We start from the raw sequence: 20055 nt of genomic DNA, 5'->3' as shown, positions 1-20055 counted from the left end.
GCATGCATTTATTCTCATAAGATAGAAGTGATTGATTCAATTAAGTAAATACTGTTAAACATTTGAGAATGCAATCATTTGAAAAAGATTAGGCCCATGATCCGCCCCGTCCATTTTAAACGCCATAAAACCGCAGTTTCTTTGTGGCGGCACTTCCGGTTAAGTGGAAATCCTATTCATTTCAATAGAGAATTCGGGGAAAGTTTTGCTGCTAAAATATGACATAAAGTAGGGTAATTTGTGTAAAACGTTATATATTCATGTGCACATAAGACAACAATGTATTGATTCTCTGGGAGGTTTTAAAACGGATTTGTAGTCCTTATATAACTTATTTGCTGTCAAGAATAAAATAATATATTGTAGTTACAGTTACAGTATCTTACAGTTTATACTCAGTGACAGGGGCTGCACAGACATCTGTTTCAGTAATTTTATTGAATACATTTTTAAGACAATAAAAAAAAAAGAAGATGTAATTAAAAGGGGCACACTTGAAACACTGTTGCAGTTGCCTATATCTTTGTGTGAAGGAAAACCAATCCTGTAAGACCAAATACATCTATTAAATACATTTGAGTGTGGGGGTTGCATATAGTAAAATGTAGTCAGAGAATGTTTTCTTTGATAGACTTTATTTATTTTAACATCTTTCTGAAGATGGTTTAATTCTGTTAAAGTGCCTACTGTAAAACTCCTGGAAGACAGTCTTTATTTGTGTCTGTCTCTTTATTACACCTGGTCTTTCGCAGGAGTCACGGCCACATGAAGAACATATATTATTTTAAATATGATTTATACAATTGTGCCATTCACATATGGTTTCTAGATACCATAAATATACTTTACATAATTTCAAAATAATCACTCCACACACAAATACACAGGAGAAAGGTGAACATTGTGCAAAGACAAACTCAGGAACTCCAGTTACTGAGATATTGAAAAGAGCTCCCTTAGCTCTGGGAACACTGGTCATATGCAGTACACACAGTTAATTTAATAACAATAAATGCATCAGGATTTGACAAATAAAACAACTCTCTCTTAGGTCTCTGAACTAGAGTACATTCTCACAACCTTGTGCTTCTTTCTGAAATAAAAGACCGGCACAGGGCCGGAATCTATATAGACTTCATTAATCTCATCAAAAGGCCAGACAGACGTCTAAAAACATTCATCCAAAACACTCAAATAGTCACTATAAATTGCATTGCATTCCAGATTGAATAACATTTTACAAACACCTATAAGTAATACATTATAAGTTATAAGTGAACTATGAATTGCTCTGCTCCCAATTCTTTCTTTGGCTGACAAAATTGTTACAAATAATCTTTATTCAATTACTATGTTTACATTTACAAATGTATTATCATGTAATACACATAAAGGAACATTTACAATAAAATACCTGAATCTGCAAACAGTGGAAATGCAATAAATATAAATTTAAATATTCATATTATAAACAAACAGTTATTATTGTTCCATTATGATTGCATGAAAGAGACAACGAGCCAGCGTTTTACAAGTCTGAGACTTAAGTTACATATTTTAAATCTTTATCTTAGACATCTACAAGGAAAAGGCTTGTGCACATAAGGTGATATAAGCTTATTTTAAACACCTCTTTAGGCTAAAGACATGATACAGTGAACCTGTTGTCAGCCACCTCCCCACATAGACCACACAGGTTTAGACTAGTGTGTGTTTGTACATATGGAGCACCAACAGACAAGTTTCATGATATTCTGAAATATTCTGTGATCTGTGCTTCTCCCTTTTAGTGTTTGACAGATACACACCCACATTAATGCATACTGAGACAATAAAGACAAACTACCTGAACATCAGACAAATCTATATTAATACCCACGTTTACGAGATTCCACAGCACAAACGTTCATTAAGTGTTGTGCCAAGGGCAAAAACTATTTTAATATTAGGAGAACAGGAAGTACCTCCTCTGTGGTGGAAACACTACAGTGCTGCAGCCAAAGACAGACTGTGTCCCCTCATTAGTTTGTCTGCAGCGCTGACTGTTTTACCTCATTGGCGTCTATGTTCGGGGCGGATGGCTTCTACAGGTCCTGCCCCAACCGCTCCATCTCCTCAATCAGGAAGTCTATGTCAGACTGAGTGGCTGCAGGATTAGACACCACCATTCTGAAGAAGTTCACTTTATTGCCTTGAGGCTGGTAGCCCACCATAGTGGTCCCTGACTCCATCATCATCGCTTTGATCTTTGGTGCCACCTAAGAAAAAACATTTAACTTTAAAATCTGCAACCAGGGCCATCAGGTGAAACAATATGGGATAATTATTGGATATTTTAAACACATCTTACTCTGTGGAGTTTTTCCTGCCGCTCTGGTCCATCAGGCATTCCTCTCAGACTGGGAGGAATGTACCAAAAGCAAACATTGGTGTGTTGAGGCTGCAAAGGGAAAAGCAAGTTAGACATTTAGAATTGCTGTAGTTGCTAAACTGGCACTACCTTAATACAAAATAATTTAAACTTGAAAATAGGATGCTCACCACTCCATCAAACACCATCTCATATCCCTCTCTGTTCTTGATTTTATTGTACAAGTACTGAGACAGATCCAAGCACTTGTCTATGTGCTGCTCAAAGCCGATTGTGCCCTGCAGAAAGAAAACCATTTAGATTCAATTTGTTCATTATAATTTAAATAATAATTCATGTTCAAAGGGCTGATGTGATTACCTTAGCTTTCCACATGAGCCAGAACTTGAATATGTCAACATGGCGACCACACTGAATGGCCTTGTCCCCTGTATCATAGGTGACGTCGTACTGTTTGTCTGGTTGGAAGAGGTATCCTGCACACATGGAGTTGCAGCCGGCCAGGATTCCCTTTAAAACATCCATATTTTAATCAACATTTCATCATTTAACAAAAGAGTAAATTTGGTCAGCATACCTTTTCCCTGACCAAGATGGCTGAACACTGAAGCGGCACACCCATCATTTTGTGAGGGTTCCATGTGACAGAGTTAGCCCTGCAAGGTTAATCAAGGAATGAAGGATTAAAATTCTCTCAAATTATTGCAAATCAACTTATTATAGAGTAATATCCTTTTTCCTGACCGTTCAACCCCGCTGAGCTTATGGCGGTGTTTTCTGGACATAAGCAATCCACCGCCCCAAGCTCCCTGCAGAGACCAAAACAGCAGACTTTACACAGAATGGAAATGCAAACATAAATAGCATTTAGTGCATTTGAGTAGATCTTACATCAACATGGAGCCAAAGGTTGTATTTTTCACAGATGTCAGCAATCTCATTGATGGGGTCAAATGCACCATACACTGTAGAACCAGCTGTGGCATTGACAAACAGTGGCACATAACCCTGTATAATGAAAACATAAAGAAATGTTAGTAATGTGACTGTAATAAGACAAGTACTATAAAGTAAATACCACTCACTTTTTGTTTGGCATCAAGAATCTTAGCCTCCAGATCAGCAGGAATCACTCTGCCTCTGTAAACAACACAAATATATGTAATAATTTATCATACAAATCCATAGCATTCTGAATCTTTATGAGTCTTATGGCTACTTAGGTCCCTGTCTCTCATTGTATTATTTAAATAATGTCACACTTTTTCATTTACCACAAAAATTGTATGAAAAGATTAGATTTATTACAAAATTACTTCTTTTGCTGAATTTTCTGGTGCAGGCTACTGCTATTCCAATCACGTTCACTGTGTTTTGGGAGGTAAAATTGAAAACTGTGACTTTATCTTACAACTTAAATTTCCCAGGTCCATCCCACCATGTCAATAGACTACTTTTACAACTATTTGAGGTGGTCACCCTACTCCAACTAAGGCGTTATTGTGTAACTGTTACATTAAAAGTGCTGATTCCCTTGATGAGCCTAATTTAGATGCATTAACACCACAAACACTCTGGCAGTCTGACAGAAAATGCTTACTAATCTTGGTCAAAATTGTGGAAAAACTGCTAAGTATGTGTAAAACTGAAAGCTTGTTTGGACCATATGTGGTTATGGTGAACAAGCATTTTTACTACCTCTGAAGAGATTGACGACATTTGTTGTGGTCTTAAAATATTTTCAAACTCAAATACCTCTCGTCTGTGCTGAGAAGGATCACATTCTCCGAGCCAAAACCCAGGGCAGCACCAGCCTTTTTGATTGAGTAGTGGCTCTGAAAGACAAACAGCAAACATCTTAATGAAACCAATTAGACTGTAAATGTTTTTGTCTATTGGAAATGTTGACATCTTTCTTGTTATACCTTACAGACAAAAATAGATACCATAAAATAAGAGGAGTGCATTACAATGGACCATCAGTGTGATTTAAAGAGAGACAATGATTGTAGCTGGGGTCTTCAATGGCCTCTATCTCAGGCCAATGAAGCGCACCATCTACTTTATGACAGGACTTCAAATTGGCTGAGTGTGTGTGTTTGTGTGTGTTTGCGTGTGTGTTAGCAGAGACGTACGTGTTCAGATGTGAAAAGGACGAGGCGGGGAGCTGCCGACATGCCCTTGGTCTTCACCTCAGGGAAATACTTGTAACGGGCAATCATAACACTGTACATGTTTGAAATGGCACCCCCTGTGGAGAATAAGTATATTTCATCAAGTCATTTTGATATATAAATCATACAAATCTTCATTGTTGTTATTCTTTGCCACTCACAACTTTTCATGTCAGTGTATATTGTCTAAAGTAATTGTAATTTTACTTTACAACTAGAAAGGCCTTCTAATTTGAACACCAACAATCAACGCAACTCTAATTTGGCAGATTATTTGTGTTTACTTAAATTCAAAATGAATAATAATATTTTAATACAACTGTACAGTAACATTATTGGACAAACCTGGTGAGAAAAGGCCATCTCCCTCTCCATCAGGCCAGCCAATCATCTCTCTCATTTTCTTCAAAGTGAGCTGCTCCATCAACACAAAGACTGGCGCAATCTCATAGGTGAACCTGCCAACCACATCAGCACAATAACTCATTTTGAAGTGTTGTACATTGTTGAAGTAAATACAGATGATAAACAGTGTTAAAAATATGAACTGCCAGAAATAAATAACAGAATGTAACACTTAAGTAAAAGTCCCCACGATAAGTATGGCTCCCAAAAAATGAGTGTTCCTATCATATATTGAACGATAAGTTGATATAGTAATTATTGTCAGGCCTAGGAAAGAACAATGTGGTACATATTTTATCATTCTAACTCTATATGTCTGTTTTTTGTATGCTTTATAGTTTCTGTATGAATCTATGCCCAGATAAATGAGTCAGAACATAGAGGTCTCAGGACTCATTCCATTAACCAGAATGTGAAGTGTTTTTAATCTGTTTAAGTTCAATTAACTTTTATATCATTCGGATTTTTTTTTTTTTTTTTTTTTTTTTTTTTTTCCAGTTGGTCACATATTATTAGACTATTAGATGGGAATGAAAGAAAATTAAGGATTTCCCTGTTGCTTGGTCATGGTATCAATACTTGTGAATAATTATCACATCATCACAATAATCATAACATTAAAATTTACGACACCCCTCAGGACTCAAGAGGATTACTGTGCAAAACCGGAAAACCCACCCAGAAAATTCATACAAACTCCACCCAGAAAAGCCCTCGATGCTCTTTACAACAGATATTTGATCATTAAAAGGACATACTTTCAGTGGGAACTAGTAGCAGTGCACAAAACTGAGCTTTTGCTGACAAGGCTAATTAAAATGGCCTGATAGGAAAGGAGCAAGCAAACATTCATATTCAAATGGGTCCTGGTTCCACTCAGTTGTTTAATTAAAGCACACAAAGCTCTGATGGCTATCTGTCACTGCTGCCAATCTCAGAGCAGGAGCTGCTCTGAAAGGGATCGACCTAATGTGTGCAGAGGACACACACGAGACAGGGCTGTTTCTACAAGATAAAAGCTGCTTTTGATGCAAATAATCAATGTAAAATATTTCACCTTCAAATGTTTTGTTTGTTCCACTGGGAAAATGTGGACTTGATTTTGCCAGTTCACAATGATATGGGCAAATCTGGTCATTTGAACATTTATAGGCCTCAAAGCCAAAGAGTTTCCCCATCCAGTAGCAGCATCGATGGTTCAAGGAGACTTTGTGAATCCAACAAAAACTTCACATAAGTAGGTTAAAAGTGTCACTGAAAGGCAACTGCTAATGCACGGCTTGAGCTTTTGTTCTCTCCACTAACTGGTGCTGCCTCCCACACACCCTCAGGACTGATCCTGTTTTAAAGAGGCCAGTTATACAACAATCCCCCACTGCCATTAAGCACTGCCACTACAAGCCCCAGCATCTAAACACACAGCCACATTATCTCCTTGCTCTGCTTCAACAACTCTCATCCAAACAAGAGCCACAGCACTGGGCACGTCTCAGGCCCACAACGTGCCAGGGATGACAGAGGAAGAGAGGGATGAAGCAAAGAAAAAAAGGGAACATCATGAACCAAAGAAATGAACCATATGAAAATGAAAAATGAAGAGCGAGGTTTAGGACAAAAGAGAACAAAGAGTCTTTGTGCTTCAACTGAGGACACACCTGAGGAATTAGCCACATCACACCATGATGAGTAGTAAATGAGTAATTCCAGGAAATGCTGGAAAAAGAATAATAATGTGTCATGTCCTAGATGTCCACCTTTCATCTGCCTTTTATTTATATAATTTTGGTCTGGAAATGGACACAACCAGGATGCCTTTTTAAAATCCTCCCTCTCTGTGAGTCATTTCATGCTGTAATGACAATAATGGTGATCATTATCACAATCAGAGCCAATCATTGGTCTTTTCAGGGTGAAAATTACCCCTCAGTCACCTGCCCGTCTCCAGGGACAGCCCCTAAATGCCCTTATTATCATCATCAAGGGCACTCACTGCTCATGTGTGTTATTGTGTATGTGTGTGAGTAACCCACTGACCCCTGCCTTCACAGGACCACACTCACGGATTTCCTTGGGGACAATAGACTGAAATGAGTGCTCCGTGGGGAGCAGCAGAGCCAGTTTCTTGGTCTGACAGGGTTTTCTGAGCAGCCGGAGGACATTGTGTGTCTGTGAGAAGCCCAGCTGGCCTATCTCCTAAGACTGGCTCACAATGAGCCTGCAGTCAATGGTCTGGAAACTGGAGCTGCTGGATGTGGGGCAGAGGAAGCTGGTGCGCGTCTGTGTCATTACAAATGCGCTTGTGCTAATGTGTGAATTCAGTGTCCCCTGAGGAGGCTTCACCCTCAAGAAAATACAGTTTTGCTTCATGGATGTGGTCTTTAGAGCTGATCTTTTGGGAATTACATGAATTAAGTGACTCCATTTATCCGCAGATACTGGTTATTTTTGTACTATTGATCTTTCATTTAGCGCAAAGCTCCTCGAACAGACAATAGATTTGGATCTTGAAGATAACCTTGAGTTGTCCTTTGTGGCCATGATGTCAACAAAGTTTTGTGCCATTTGACATAAAAAAAGTTGATGTCTTCTTCATAGACTGTACATGGTCTACACAGTCTATGGTCTTCATAGCTTAGGTTAGAAGCATAAAAGTCCTCCTCATATGAAAAAACTTGAATACAGAAGATCCCATGCTTTTAGTACATCTTATACCGACAGTATTCCTAGGTTCTGTAACTCGGCCACCTCACTGTACCATTCTTGTGATGCAGCATTTGCCACCTCTCTCTTATGATGTTGTTGTTGTTTATTTTTGGTTCAGCAGATTAACTACAGAGTTACAGCTCATTCACAGAGTGTTGTGGTGGTTCATGCCCTCTATCAGACAAGACCACCATGTCGCTTTGACCTGAGATCAATATGCAATCTAACAGCCCCTGGGGCGGGCCGCCTACAATTTACAGTAGAGTCTGTCGATAGGGAACAAACACTTTATATAACCGGCCTCAGAGGGGACCACCGCAACACCAGTCTATTTATGAGCCTGACTGGGAGCTGTTTCCAGTGGCCTACAAACAGGAACACTGTTGTCCTTTGCTGACATGTGAAGGTGTTCCCCATTTACATAAACCTGTATGATATTGTTGCTCTTACATGTTAGTGTTGGCAGTAGAGGTGAGCCACTCTCCAGCCAGACCAATGATGTCCAGCCCTGAAGACAGCTGGTTGAAGAAGCGTGGATGACCTAGGCGAAAAGGACACACCACTTTTAATGCTGTGCTTCGCTAAATAAAAAATGATATCTTTGTGATAAGAGCTTGAATGCACAGTCACTGCAGTGCCCTGTGGCTAAAGCTTCTGAAAGTCTGATTGGAGAAAAATGAAAAACTATAAACTGTGTGCAAATCTATAAAGGCCAGTAAGGCCATTTGCCAAAATGTTTATAGTTACAGAGTTCAGGCTGTTTCCTCTAACAACCACAACACCAAAAGGAAATTTAGTATTTTACAAGATACAGTAGAGTTTCAACATAGTTTGATTATATATAAATTATATAATGTTTTGTTTTCAGTAGAATATTTACCAGGAATATGTAAGAAAAAGTAGAAAGTACTTTTATATAAAAACAATGTATGTATATAAAAACAAACAGTGGCCTGTTTTCTTATGTATTACTATTTCATAAACACAACCCAAATGGCACAATCAATAATAAAAAATAAGGACAGAGAAATACAACATCTATATACGCAGTAACAAATGAATAATATTCGTAATAACTAATAAATGATTATTAGTTACTACAGTTGTAAGGAAGGTAGGGCAATGGGTATAAAAGGGTGCAAAAGCAATGACAGAATCCCTTAAACACTCCTGGATGTGAATAGAGATTTTATATGAAGTCACACTCAGTAAACACCCTTTTTTTACAGCATTGTCCTTCTTTCTACAATGTAGCCAAAAACAAGAAAACTACTATTAATCAAACCAAAAGAGATTGTCTGAATTTTGCCCTTATCCTTTTTACAGTGGCTAATTTCGTATTCCCCTGGTTAAACGTGAGCCTATGGGGCCTGACAAAGCAATGCTCAGTGTCCCATAATTACTTCAGCAACAAGGCAGCTATATGACAGCTATTTAATCTCAAAGGTGCTAACACATAGTCAGCGTCAATGAAGCCCGCAGCCCTGAATGCACAGTGGTGTCATGTAAATTATTATACACTTGTAAACTATAATGTATTGCTTAAAATACAGATTTGTACCAATGAAGGTCTAATCTGATACAGCAGCATGTCAGCACCATGGACAGCTCCTAGAAGATAGACTTCACGAAGAAATAAATAAAAAACAGTGTGTAAAAGTGTAGACAGTGTCGACCCTAAGTGATAAATAAAACCCAAGGGACAGTTTGTCGTTTAACAGCTTCAGTGGGACAGTGTAAGGGGCCCCTCAGGCAACACTTGCTTTAATAAGTTAAAGAGGAAAAGAAAGGGATGGTGTCAAGTAAAGAGGTGCCAGGGGGGCAATAAATAAGACTGACATGGCCCTACACTGGCTGGCAAACAGAATATATGGGTAGAATATATTTGTCGAGATTTACAATAGCATCACTGGTGGTTATTATATAGTCAGATCTCTAAGGCTTTGATTTTCACTATAGGATGTTTTTGTGTTGTGTCAGAAAAAATACATTGTGTTAAATATCACTGGGAATTACTTTCAAATAATGCTATAAAATGTCAATGATTGTGGCTTGTTATGGCAAAGATTCAAGTGAAATCTTAGCATAATCCCTAACAGATGTATGTCAAAGATGTGTTTGTGTGGCCCATACCAGTGCGGACTCCATATTTGAGAGTGTCCCTACAGTCCACCAGGATCTGCTCCAGGGACTCGGGCTGGTCAGACAGCTCCAGGTTGAAGCCCTCCATGCCCTCCAGCAGCTGGTGTGGGTGGTGGAAGTCCAACACCTTGGTGGAGCGGTCAAAGGTTTTCTTGACATAGTTGGTCAGGATTTCAACCACTTCTAATAAAAACTGAATAGTTGGCTCCTCTCCATTTTTGGCAGGAAGAAGGTCTAAGGGACAGGGAAACATTTATTTTTGTTAAAAACAGCAGAACGTCCATTTTTAAACAATGTGTTAAGGTTATTCATGACAAGACAAGTAAGAGACAAATCACTGTAGCTTTATGAAACTGTTAATAAAAACATATTTGTGTGCAAAAAAGTATATAACATTTATTTAGTTTCACAATAGCTATAATCTCTATTAAACGTGAACATGTATTACTATTGTGTTAGAGAATAAAACCTTTAAGAGTGTGCTATTTTTTTTTAGAATGCTATATTTTATTTTTGTCTTTATTTTATTCGTATTTTATTTTTATATAACCTGCTAGTGTTTGTATATGAATTACCATTAATAATCTTATTAACATAACTAATTTGTAAGGGTTCTGACCTCTGGCGAAAAGATTGGAAAAGTCAGTCTCAGTGCGGCGGAAGCTCGTGTCTCTGTCGCTGTTGTCACACGCGAGCAGGTTCTTGTGGCCCGCGAGCCTCCCCTTCTCCTCCAGGCTGTTGTTCTTCTGCAGAAATCCTAAAGTGTTGCACGGTGGAGAGCACGAGTTATCACCAAACACTTCCATTCTCTCCCACACCCAATAACCTCAAACTAAAACGTAAAAAAAGAACAGGCCTGCTTAAAATGGGTCACATGAATAACGGCTGTGCGCTATTTCTGAAGAGAGACAACTATGGGAAGTCATTTATACAACGCACAACAACAGTTTTAGTGCGCCCGCCTCACTGACATCACAACCAGGAAGCGCTCACAGAAGCCACCCTCCTGCCGGGTCTGCCCCATGCATGGTTTGCCCACGCGCGCACTGTCAGGAGGCCCGTGTGCGTGTTCAGTGGTGCGGGATGATCTGATGACCCACGCCGCCAATAATAGACTCCCCATAAAGAGGGGTTAATGAACGACGAGCCCCGGAGCTCTTCTCAGACGCGCATGGGGATCTCTGCGCGCAGGGTAAATGGGAGCATAACCAGTGGTGAAGCCAAATATTATGCGTTAAGATATTTTAGTCATTCAAAGGGGCCTGAGGGCAGCTCCTAAACAGATTGTGGTTCCTGTGGGCAACTTATAATTTATCCTAAATGTAACCTGAATTAAACAACCAAGGTTATGGCAGGTGGCAAAAAGTACAGAAAATTAAGAGTTAAAAGTGGATGACCATAGTACTTTGGGGTTAACAGCCTATTGGCATTTTGAAAAGCCACAATCTAATAAATGACCTGAAATGATGTATTAAAACATCCTATTTTACAGCGCCACGCCCTCTGTCACGACGTAGGTTGCAGTCACAGGCCTATACCACAGCCTTCATAAGGGCCACGCTGACTTGGTGTGGGTTTTTCTTCAGGAGATGATGTTCAAAGACGCGGGGGGTTTGTGGGGGCAGCCGAGAGTGTTACCGAGGGCTCTTATCATCAGAGCAGCAGGCAAATGTCCACTGACCTTTATACGAGATGAAAACGCACAGTGACAGTCATGGATGGCCCTGTTGTAATAGCGTCTACGGTGGCCTATATCAGGGCCTCCTTTATTTGGTCGAGAAAAAATGGAAAATAACATAAATGTGACATGGCAAAAAAAATAAATAAATAAATAAATCGTGTAGATTATATGGGCCGGTTCAGTTTTGGCCTTTGTACAGAAACTTACCACAAATCTTCATCCCAAGTTTCCGTGTGCATCCATGCATCCACGCGTATTCGTTGGCTAAAACAGAATGGTGGACGGTTGATTTTCTTGCTCAAAAAGACAAGCAGGGCGCGAAAGGAAAAGCATGAGACATGTGATGGAGCGAATGAAGCACAGAGCAGAGTGAATCTTGATGCATCGTAGCCATAGCACTGATTTTTTTATGTTTATTTTAATTACTTTAAATGGCCTGTTCTGTTATGTCTGTAGCTCGATGCAATAACTTCCGATTTCAAAGTTGATCGAAACAGACAGTGGCCCTTGTGGCGCATCCAGGCAGGTTCACACACACGCACCAAGAGGCGGGTTGGGATTAAGACCCGTGAAATGAGCTCACGGAGGAGGGCAGGAATTAATTGAGTGAAACACGGTGTGTGACTGGAGCGGGCTGCTTCAATGTCTTTGGCTGGGATTGTGTAGCTTAAGCAGACGAGATGCAGCACCAGCGAGCTACAGTCTATCCCTATATCCACAAGAGCGCATGCATCCAACTCAGCCAGAACATGCGTGAGATATGACGTGAGGCGAATGAAGAAGGTTGATATCTACGTGATGCAAAGTTTATGAACACAAACCGATAATTATTAGACGGACTCGTGAGAGAAAAGCAGCTTCAGGTGCTCAGACAGGCCAAAGCGCACACACGCACGACGCACAGAGCCAAGCAGCCGCAAGGCGTGAGATGGAGCGTGGCACAAAAGATAATGGTTACATCCAGCAGAGGAATACGAGCAAGTTAGACAAAACAGATTTGATCATTTATTAGGCATAATGCTCATAAAATGATTGTCTATATGTTATTGGGCCTGAGGCTGGTTTATGAGAATAACGATCAGACTGAGATGCCTTTACAATTGGCTAAAAAGACAAGTCGGTATAAAAATGCATTATAGTGGCCTGTTTGTGTGTCTGTATCAGAAAATGGTGAAAAAACATGGGCTACATGCTTAGGTTAGCAGAATTATTATAACATCGTTTTCCTTTGCATGTCAGAGAGGACCCTTTAGTCTGGAAAACCAGATAACATGAATTACAGCACCCAGTACGTCAAAATAAATTAGAACAGATGGGAATATAAGGATCAAATTCACTGAATAATCCAGAAAAGAATTGTGTGTATTTATTTTTAAGACACTCAAATATAGGGACTTAACTGGCCATAAATATCGACACCGCCAGACTTAATAGCGACTTGTTTGTGGCGCGTCCCCATCTCGGTGCGCACTGGTGATCTGCCTGACAGACAGGCAGCTGTGATGGCTCTGTTCTTAAGCAGAATGATTAACGACCAAGTCCACACAGCAAATGGCCCGGGTAAGACGCGCTTCTATCAGACAGAGGCGAGACGATGTTTTATTCCTTCCTCCTGGAGGAAATACATCACCTTGCATCCTAAGTCTTTGAGCAAGGCATTCGGTTAGCAGCCGTCAGAATCAGTAAACTGAGCATTAACAATGAGCTGACCTGGAGTCGATAGGAACAGGGTTATTCATCAGACATACGAGGACATAGAGGGACCTACTTGTGGACGGGGGTCTTAAATTGGAAGAGTTTGGGTCTTGGTCCCCACTGGTGGCTCTTGGTTCAGACGTAGCCATCACTCCTGGGTTATGTGCCTACAATTGTGCTGATGTGCAGTCTTTACTAGGGAATAAAGTGTCCAGTTTAGAAGACAGGATGGTTGAATATTGACTTCAGTAAATTAAACCAGTTAACTAGGTTAGGTCACAATCACTATATTTACAAAAAATAAATAAATACAATTATTATTATTAATAATAATAAAACAATTTTTAAAAATCCTAAAATTAGTCACAGGACGCACCCATTATTGTTCTTCATCTCCAATCTACTTCAGATTTGTAAACTTCCTTTAGCTTTTATCAACATCATTACTAATAATAATAATAATAATAATAATAATAATAATAATAATAATAATTTGCCTCAGACAAGCCATGTACCTCATCTTATGCCAAAACAACTTATTTCGGAGGAGACTGCTTATGGCTAGCACCATAAGCAGTTAAAATGTCTCTCTGACTCGTTGCTAATTAAATGTGCACATAATCTACACCATTTACTTATTGATGCAAAAATCGACATTTCAATTAAGTTGAGCTTTGAACACGCGCACATGCTATCATCACTCAATGTCACAGCGCAGCAAAAAGCAGACTGAGCACCTAATGGATGCGCCCCGTCACTCATCACAAGCTAATTATTAGCTGTTAAACAGCAGTACCAAACACACAATTTAAATGATCACGCTCGACTTGGATAGATTGGCCATCTAAACTGAGAAGAACGCTCAGTTACACAAGCCCTCGCCGCGTTACGCATGGGACCAAATATTTGATGGAACCGAAAGAGGCAAAAAAGCAGCTTACCAGTGTACAGGTTGTCGATTCCAGACTCCAGACAAACGAAGATGTAAAAAAATGCCACCCAGTGCGCGAAAAGAAACAGTCCAGTGGCGGAGAAGGCTGAATACAAACAGAGCGAAGTCAAATCTCATCCAGCGGCGCGCAAGTGACCCTTTCTCCCTCAAGAATATCTTTTATTCGTTATTTATATCTCACGCTCCGGCAGCCCATTGGTCTCTTCACGCAGGCATGAGTCACAGCCTTGCCTCGCTCTGACGAATAATGGAGCTTCCTTGACAGCTGCTGACAGCCACAATCCACTTTATAAGAAAAGCCTAAAAAGCAGAAACAAACCAATGACGTAGTCTCCCACGCAGGAGTGGCTGCGCGCGAGACTCCAGGTAAAGATGGATAGGTGGTCAAGGAAAAAAAGCATGTGAAAAGTGTTAGTACTAACTTGAAGTGACCTTGATGGGATAAAGAGACTTGGTTTGACATTTGTATTTACAAATATGTATACGTTTTACCAGACCAGATTAGACCAGAACAAAATTATTCCCACAAAATGACCCTTTAACCTTGATATGAAGATTGTCTTAAACTGGATGAAAGACAACGTCCTTTCTCACATGAGCATGTCCTGCTCTGTTGAATTGGGCAATTATGCTCATCCAACCTGTGCAAATTAATTACAGATTTGGTCATGTGGTGTTTCCCTTTTTTACAGGCCATGCATGAAGATAATACATAATAATGTCTTCTGAGATACAATGGCTTTATAGTAACCCAATAAACAGCATTACTACATATTAAGGTCTGGTCCTGTGAAACAATAAAATGTTTAATGGTAATAATTGTCTGTCAAAGATTATGTGTCATTTTAACTGTAAATTAAAAGAGCCAAATTCAAATAGAGAAGGGACAAGAGGTTTTGTTCACATTATGTAGAAATCTAGATTTTGGTGGTGTCATTTCAGATGGAGGACAGGGGCCAATGTAATTCAGTGGGATTCACAGTCTTACTGTCAAAGATATTAACCATAAACCAGGTCAACAAATCTCACTCACTCTGACAATTAAACACCAAATGTTACAATATAATTTTGACATGTCCTCAAGCACATTTTTAAACTATAGGGATGTTGTGATGTCACATGGACCCAACTGATTGGCCATGACACAGATTACCCATCACACCACTGGAATTTAGTATAATAAATAGTTGCTATGTAAATAAAGTTTAAGAATGTTTCAGGGATGTTTTGAGACAAGTTTATAATAGAACAAGCTAAAAATTAAACCATTTACAAAAGCATTTAAATGAATTAAAGACTGAAGTGGGAGGTTTACTGACTCTCTGATCAAAGAAAGCCAAGTGCACGCAGAGAGTGACTTCACCAACAATCTGCCTCAGCATGAGACATACACAGTGAAAAAACATTACAAACATTACACATTCAACATCAGTTTATTGCTTTTCATAAGAGCCAAATTCATAGAACTGCAACTTGTGGAAGTAAAATAGGACATCCAATAATTACTAAAAGTGTTCAGACCCCTCCTTTCCTAATAGTTCAGAAGCAGTTAAAGTCACAGCCTAACATCAGACCAGTTGTAGAAGAGGGCAAGTCCAAACAAATTCTACCTTCATTTGGCTGTATCTGACAAGTTCAAGCAGGCCTTAGTGAGAATTACATTGCTAAATATGTAAAATTATGTTGTTAGAAATGATTTCTCTACAGTCAGATAAGATAAGATTAGGCATTGTATTCATACATCAGACTAATTTCTAATACTATTAAATGAATTGTAGTTAAGGTGCCTTTGTTTCTGAGTGTGACAAAATGACAAAAAGAGTCCTTATCTGGCCCCATCTTCATCCTCAACATCTTGATCATTCTCATTTGAATTTTCTCTTTTCCTGTAGTTACTATCTCCACTCCAATCTTTAATGCTCTCATCCTCATCTTCCTCTTCATCACTGGCATCTTCCTCTTCATCAGTCTCATCTTCATCCTCACTCTCATCCTCATTTTCGCTGTCCTCCTCATCATCACCACATGTATTGGTCACTGAAAACAGGATGAGATATTTGTGTCACCAAGAAAAATGCTTTAAAAGTGCCCCAGGTGTAGTACCATTTGGTCGACCCTGACGCATAGTATCAAGAAGTGCCTCTATGGTACTGTTGCTGGGGTCATGGATGAGAACTGCACAAACAGTAAAAAGGACTCCTGTTCCCACTCACAAGTGTAACCAAGTTAATGCAATAATATAAACACATACTCATCTGACAAGCTTGTCTGATTCTTGTAAACTCTTTTCCAAGTAAAGCACACAATAGCTGAAAAACAATAAAAGAGTAAATTGTTATTAAACAGTAAAACATTTAATTGGTGCATTCATTTTGGATCAAGGCCAAGGAAAGGTTCAAACTCAATATTTACTGCCATTGTTACAGGAATACAACTAAATTTTGTTTAGAGCATTAAACCCTTATAAATAACCCGTGTGCAATAATGACATTCAATGCAGGCACATATGTCTTCATTAAAAGCATATCCAAGGAAGGAGGACATAGATATTTCAAGTTTGATTATGCAACAATGCAAAGGTGGACTTAAAATGAATCTCATAAACAATGCCATTGTAGATAACAACAGGAACTGAATCTTAATCAATAACTGACCCAAATAAAGGTTAACTATAAAAATAAAATTACCTGGGCTTTAAGATGTGTTTGTTTTTTGTGTCTTTCAACATCTTCAACAGTTGAATCACTCTGTTCTATTTGACTGGACTCTTCCATCAAGACAAGCTCTGGTGTTGGAGAGAAGAAATATTACAAATGTTTGTGGATATTTTGGGCAAATCCAAACTTGGTAAATGTCTAAACTCAACCAGCTCCAGATGCACTTGGTTTAGTAAACGGCTTGTATAAAGTGACACTTATCTAGATCACAGAACTTGGATTGGATTGTGTTCTCACAACTCATTTTAGTTATCTTAATCTTAAACCAAGGGAGATTTTAAAATCAGATTATGGCCAGAAGCATTCTGAAACTAGAGTATTGTGATATGTATTAGCCAGTAGAGACCCAGCATCTCACTGTTCCATGGCTCTTTTGTTTACTTACATCTCTATGGAAATGTGACACATCTTGCCAGTAGTATGTTTTTACGTTTGATCCCAAGCTGTATTGTACAATCCAGGTTTTAATTTCTTTGATTATTTTACCTTGAACTAATTAGCTTGATTTCTTGACAGCTTTACTAAGCTGTCCAACTTAACCACACTTTCAATTACTGTTTTAGCAGACAAACAAAAAGAAAAATGTCATATCTGGACCAGCTCACACTGTAGAGACAAATGTTTTGAACAAACCTTTCTCTGTTTCCACAGGCACCGATGTTTTGGACATACCCTCTGTTGTCTCCAATGGCACGCATATTGAGGATTCCTTGAAAAATAATAACTGGAATATAACTGAACAATAGGACATGTATTGTCAACTGCTTTTAAATCCCCACCTGCGCACACTCAGGCAATGAATAGGCAGGAGCACTCCTGAAACAACAAAACACAGTGAATGTAGAGTGGTTGCCTCAGGGCAACATCTAGCTACAACATGAAACATTTCCAGACCTGGGTTCTTCAGTTAATGACATTTTCCTCATTGTCTCTGGTGAATAACAGCACACACAAAGGTTAAACTACAGCACGTTAAACAGTTAAACTAATGAACTTTGAACTTACCATTGAGCATTTGCAGTTCTGTTACATTAGCAGATGCATTCACCCCAAACTAACAATTGAGGAGGGAGAATTAAGTAAACATAACGTAAAACAAGTACATTTGTAAAAGTTTACCTGTGACTCTAGATTTGAAGGAGATCTGTCCATTCTATTGACAAATAAAAAGAAATAACACAAATAACACCACAGTTCATTGCCTCATTTGCTGTGAGGGAATACATTTGGAGAATAATGTAGTATAACCTGAATAATTATTTAGTTAACATTAGCTACTTGTGATAATGCTAATCCTTCTGCTGTAAAGTTCAACCGAAACTGGACCTTCATAATTACCATGGCAAGATAAATAAACATAATAAATGGTGTGATGATGCATTCAGTTGTACTCGGTAAATGAGTCAATGAATATCTGGAAAAATGAATTTTTCTTGTCAGGAATAAGTCTTTATTTTTCACTAAATTGTTTGAACATGAAATATGTAATGTTCTTTGTTTGATGTTTATGGAATCACGTTCACTTATAAACAATTTTTATCTTGTTATGGTATTCCAATCCCATTTAAAGAGTTCAACACTGTAACAAAAGTCATTGCCCCTGGTCTCACAATCCTCATAAAAAGTCACTTAAACTGTGGGTCAAACCAGAGCAGACAAGTGGAACTGGTTTTAAATTATGTAAACCTGATGAGCAAAAACCTTAACAAACATGTATAGCAAATATTTCAACAGCAAAAGAAATGGCTCTAAAATTCTATTGGAGATCATTAAATCAGGAAATTGACTGGTTCAAAGCCTGGCGTTTACCAAACAGTTATTCCATTTCAAATAAAACTAAAGAAATTAATTTTAAGATGTAACTGTATATGTAACTGGTCCACCCTTTTGATATGGCTCTGCTTTATGTTGTGGGTTTTGAGGTAAAGATGACAGAAACTCAGTCCAGGTTCAGAAGGTTTCCTGTTTCACAACAGGAAACCAAATGACATAAACTGCTGTGAGTATGAAGGGTCTAAATGTATGAGTGCACGTTGCTTGGCAGCACCAAAACAAACACTCACACCATCATAGGTACAACGCAATAACTTATCTGGTGGAATTCAACAATATATAGTGATTAAAAAATAATTCATTTCTATTAACCTGTTACACATAAAATATACCCCTTTAATAGTGACTTATCTAAATACATGGAAATCAACAAAGTTTGCTTTTTCATGAGATAGAAGAGACACTGACACATCTTTACTAAATGAACAACATGACACTATATTTATTAAGTGTTTAAACTACAACCATTGATCTTTTATTTAATTCTTGTTTTAAACCTGAGGTGAAATAAAACTATAAAGGCTATTCCATTTAGCAATCTAGGGCTTACATTTAGCTTCTCATAGACTGAAATCTAATTTAGAGTGTTTAACCAGTTGAGTCATGGTGTTCAAGAGCTACTTCTCAGCTCTTTTAGCTGTCCACTTTCTGTATCAGACATTTTTCACTGTGTTTAAGTGGCTGTAACAGCTACATTAGCTGTGCATACGTCCAGAGAGCGGCCTCCAGTCTTGAGATTCTCTGTTAAAACTGAAAGAAGATAGACTTGAGTTATTTTGTGTGACTAATAGGTGCAGGTCTTCACGGTTGTCTGAAGTAAGATGGAGAGTGATAAGCAGTTTGACAGGCCCAAACACCACACAGCCATGAGCCCATCATACCAGCAGAGTTACTTTAATGGGCTGGTAATGGGTCGGTTTATGAAATCATGGGTTAGCCCACATCATTTAGGCAGGCAGTGATGGGGCTTGTATGTATTTGACCATGTGGGTTATGTATGGCCAGAGTGTATTAAGTACATATGTAAATGAAGCCCAAAAATGGATGTTGCAAAGTGATGAACCACAACACTGGTTTAAATTGGGAATATAAACAACAGGTCTAGGCCCAAAGTCCAGCATTATTAAGAACACTTGAGAATAAAAGTATGAATGTGGATGTATGCACATCTAATCCTGACAGGTTAGCATAATAAAATGAATGAGCACTGAATGTGCTGTAGCTCAAATTTTGGCTATTTTAGCACTATTTCAAAATATAATGTCCAAGATTCAGGGAACCTTTCAAAATAGTAGGAAATAGTAGGCTACATAAAACACACACACATTTGTTGTATTGAAGCCCTGCAGACCTCCACACCTGCTCCAGGAGGTGGACGGGCA

At 38.7% G+C, this 20055-nt stretch overlaps 1 protein-coding gene across 2 annotated transcripts; it reads right to left on the bottom strand.

The window, feature by feature from the left end:
* Window positions 1-422: 422 nt before the first annotated feature.
* On the bottom strand, window positions 423-14402 carry LOC117385279 (glutamate decarboxylase 1-like). Of its 2 annotated transcripts, XM_033982573.2 has the most exons (17): window positions 14113-14402; window positions 13245-13366; window positions 11684-11740; window positions 10415-10552; window positions 9787-10029; window positions 8104-8194; window positions 4891-5003; window positions 4507-4622; window positions 4127-4206; window positions 3457-3511; window positions 3263-3379; window positions 3116-3180; window positions 2949-3027; window positions 2732-2881; window positions 2542-2649; window positions 2351-2440; window positions 423-2258 (listed from the first exon to the last, which is right to left on the bottom strand). In XM_033982573.2, the coding sequence occupies exons 2-17, from the start codon at window positions 13318-13320 to the stop codon at window positions 2085-2087; spliced, it is 1752 nt and encodes a 583-aa protein (XP_033838464.1). In that variant the 5' UTR covers window positions 13321-13366; window positions 14113-14402; the 3' UTR covers window positions 423-2084. The 2 variants fall into 2 exon arrangements, with proteins under 2 accessions (XP_033838464.1, XP_033838465.1); XM_033982574.2 differs by lacking the exon at window positions 11684-11740 and having other exon boundaries at window positions 14113-14383.
* Between the last annotated feature and the right edge of the window lie 5653 nt (window positions 14403-20055).

This window comes from Periophthalmus magnuspinnatus, chromosome 17 (genome assembly GCF_009829125.3).
Source record: "Periophthalmus magnuspinnatus isolate fPerMag1 chromosome 17, fPerMag1.2.pri, whole genome shotgun sequence".
In the NCBI taxonomy this organism is placed as follows: domain Eukaryota; kingdom Metazoa; phylum Chordata; class Actinopteri; order Gobiiformes; family Gobiidae; genus Periophthalmus; species Periophthalmus magnuspinnatus.
Note: the sequence above shows the minus strand (reverse complement) of the source record. Positions and strands in the feature narration are given on the sequence as shown.

Coding starts and splice junctions, on each gene's coding strand:
- LOC117385279 (XM_033982573.2), bottom strand. CDS start 13,320: ATGGCTACGTCTGAACCAAGAGCCACCAGTGGGGACCAAGACCCAAAC. Junction 3,512..4,126: donor CTTCTCAGCACAGACGAGAG/GTATTTGAGTTT, acceptor TGTTGTTTACAG/AGGCAGAGTGATTCCTGCTG. Junction 3,028..3,115: donor AAGCTCAGCGGGGTTGAACG/GTCAGGAAAAAG, acceptor TTAACCTTGCAG/GGCTAACTCTGTCACATGGA.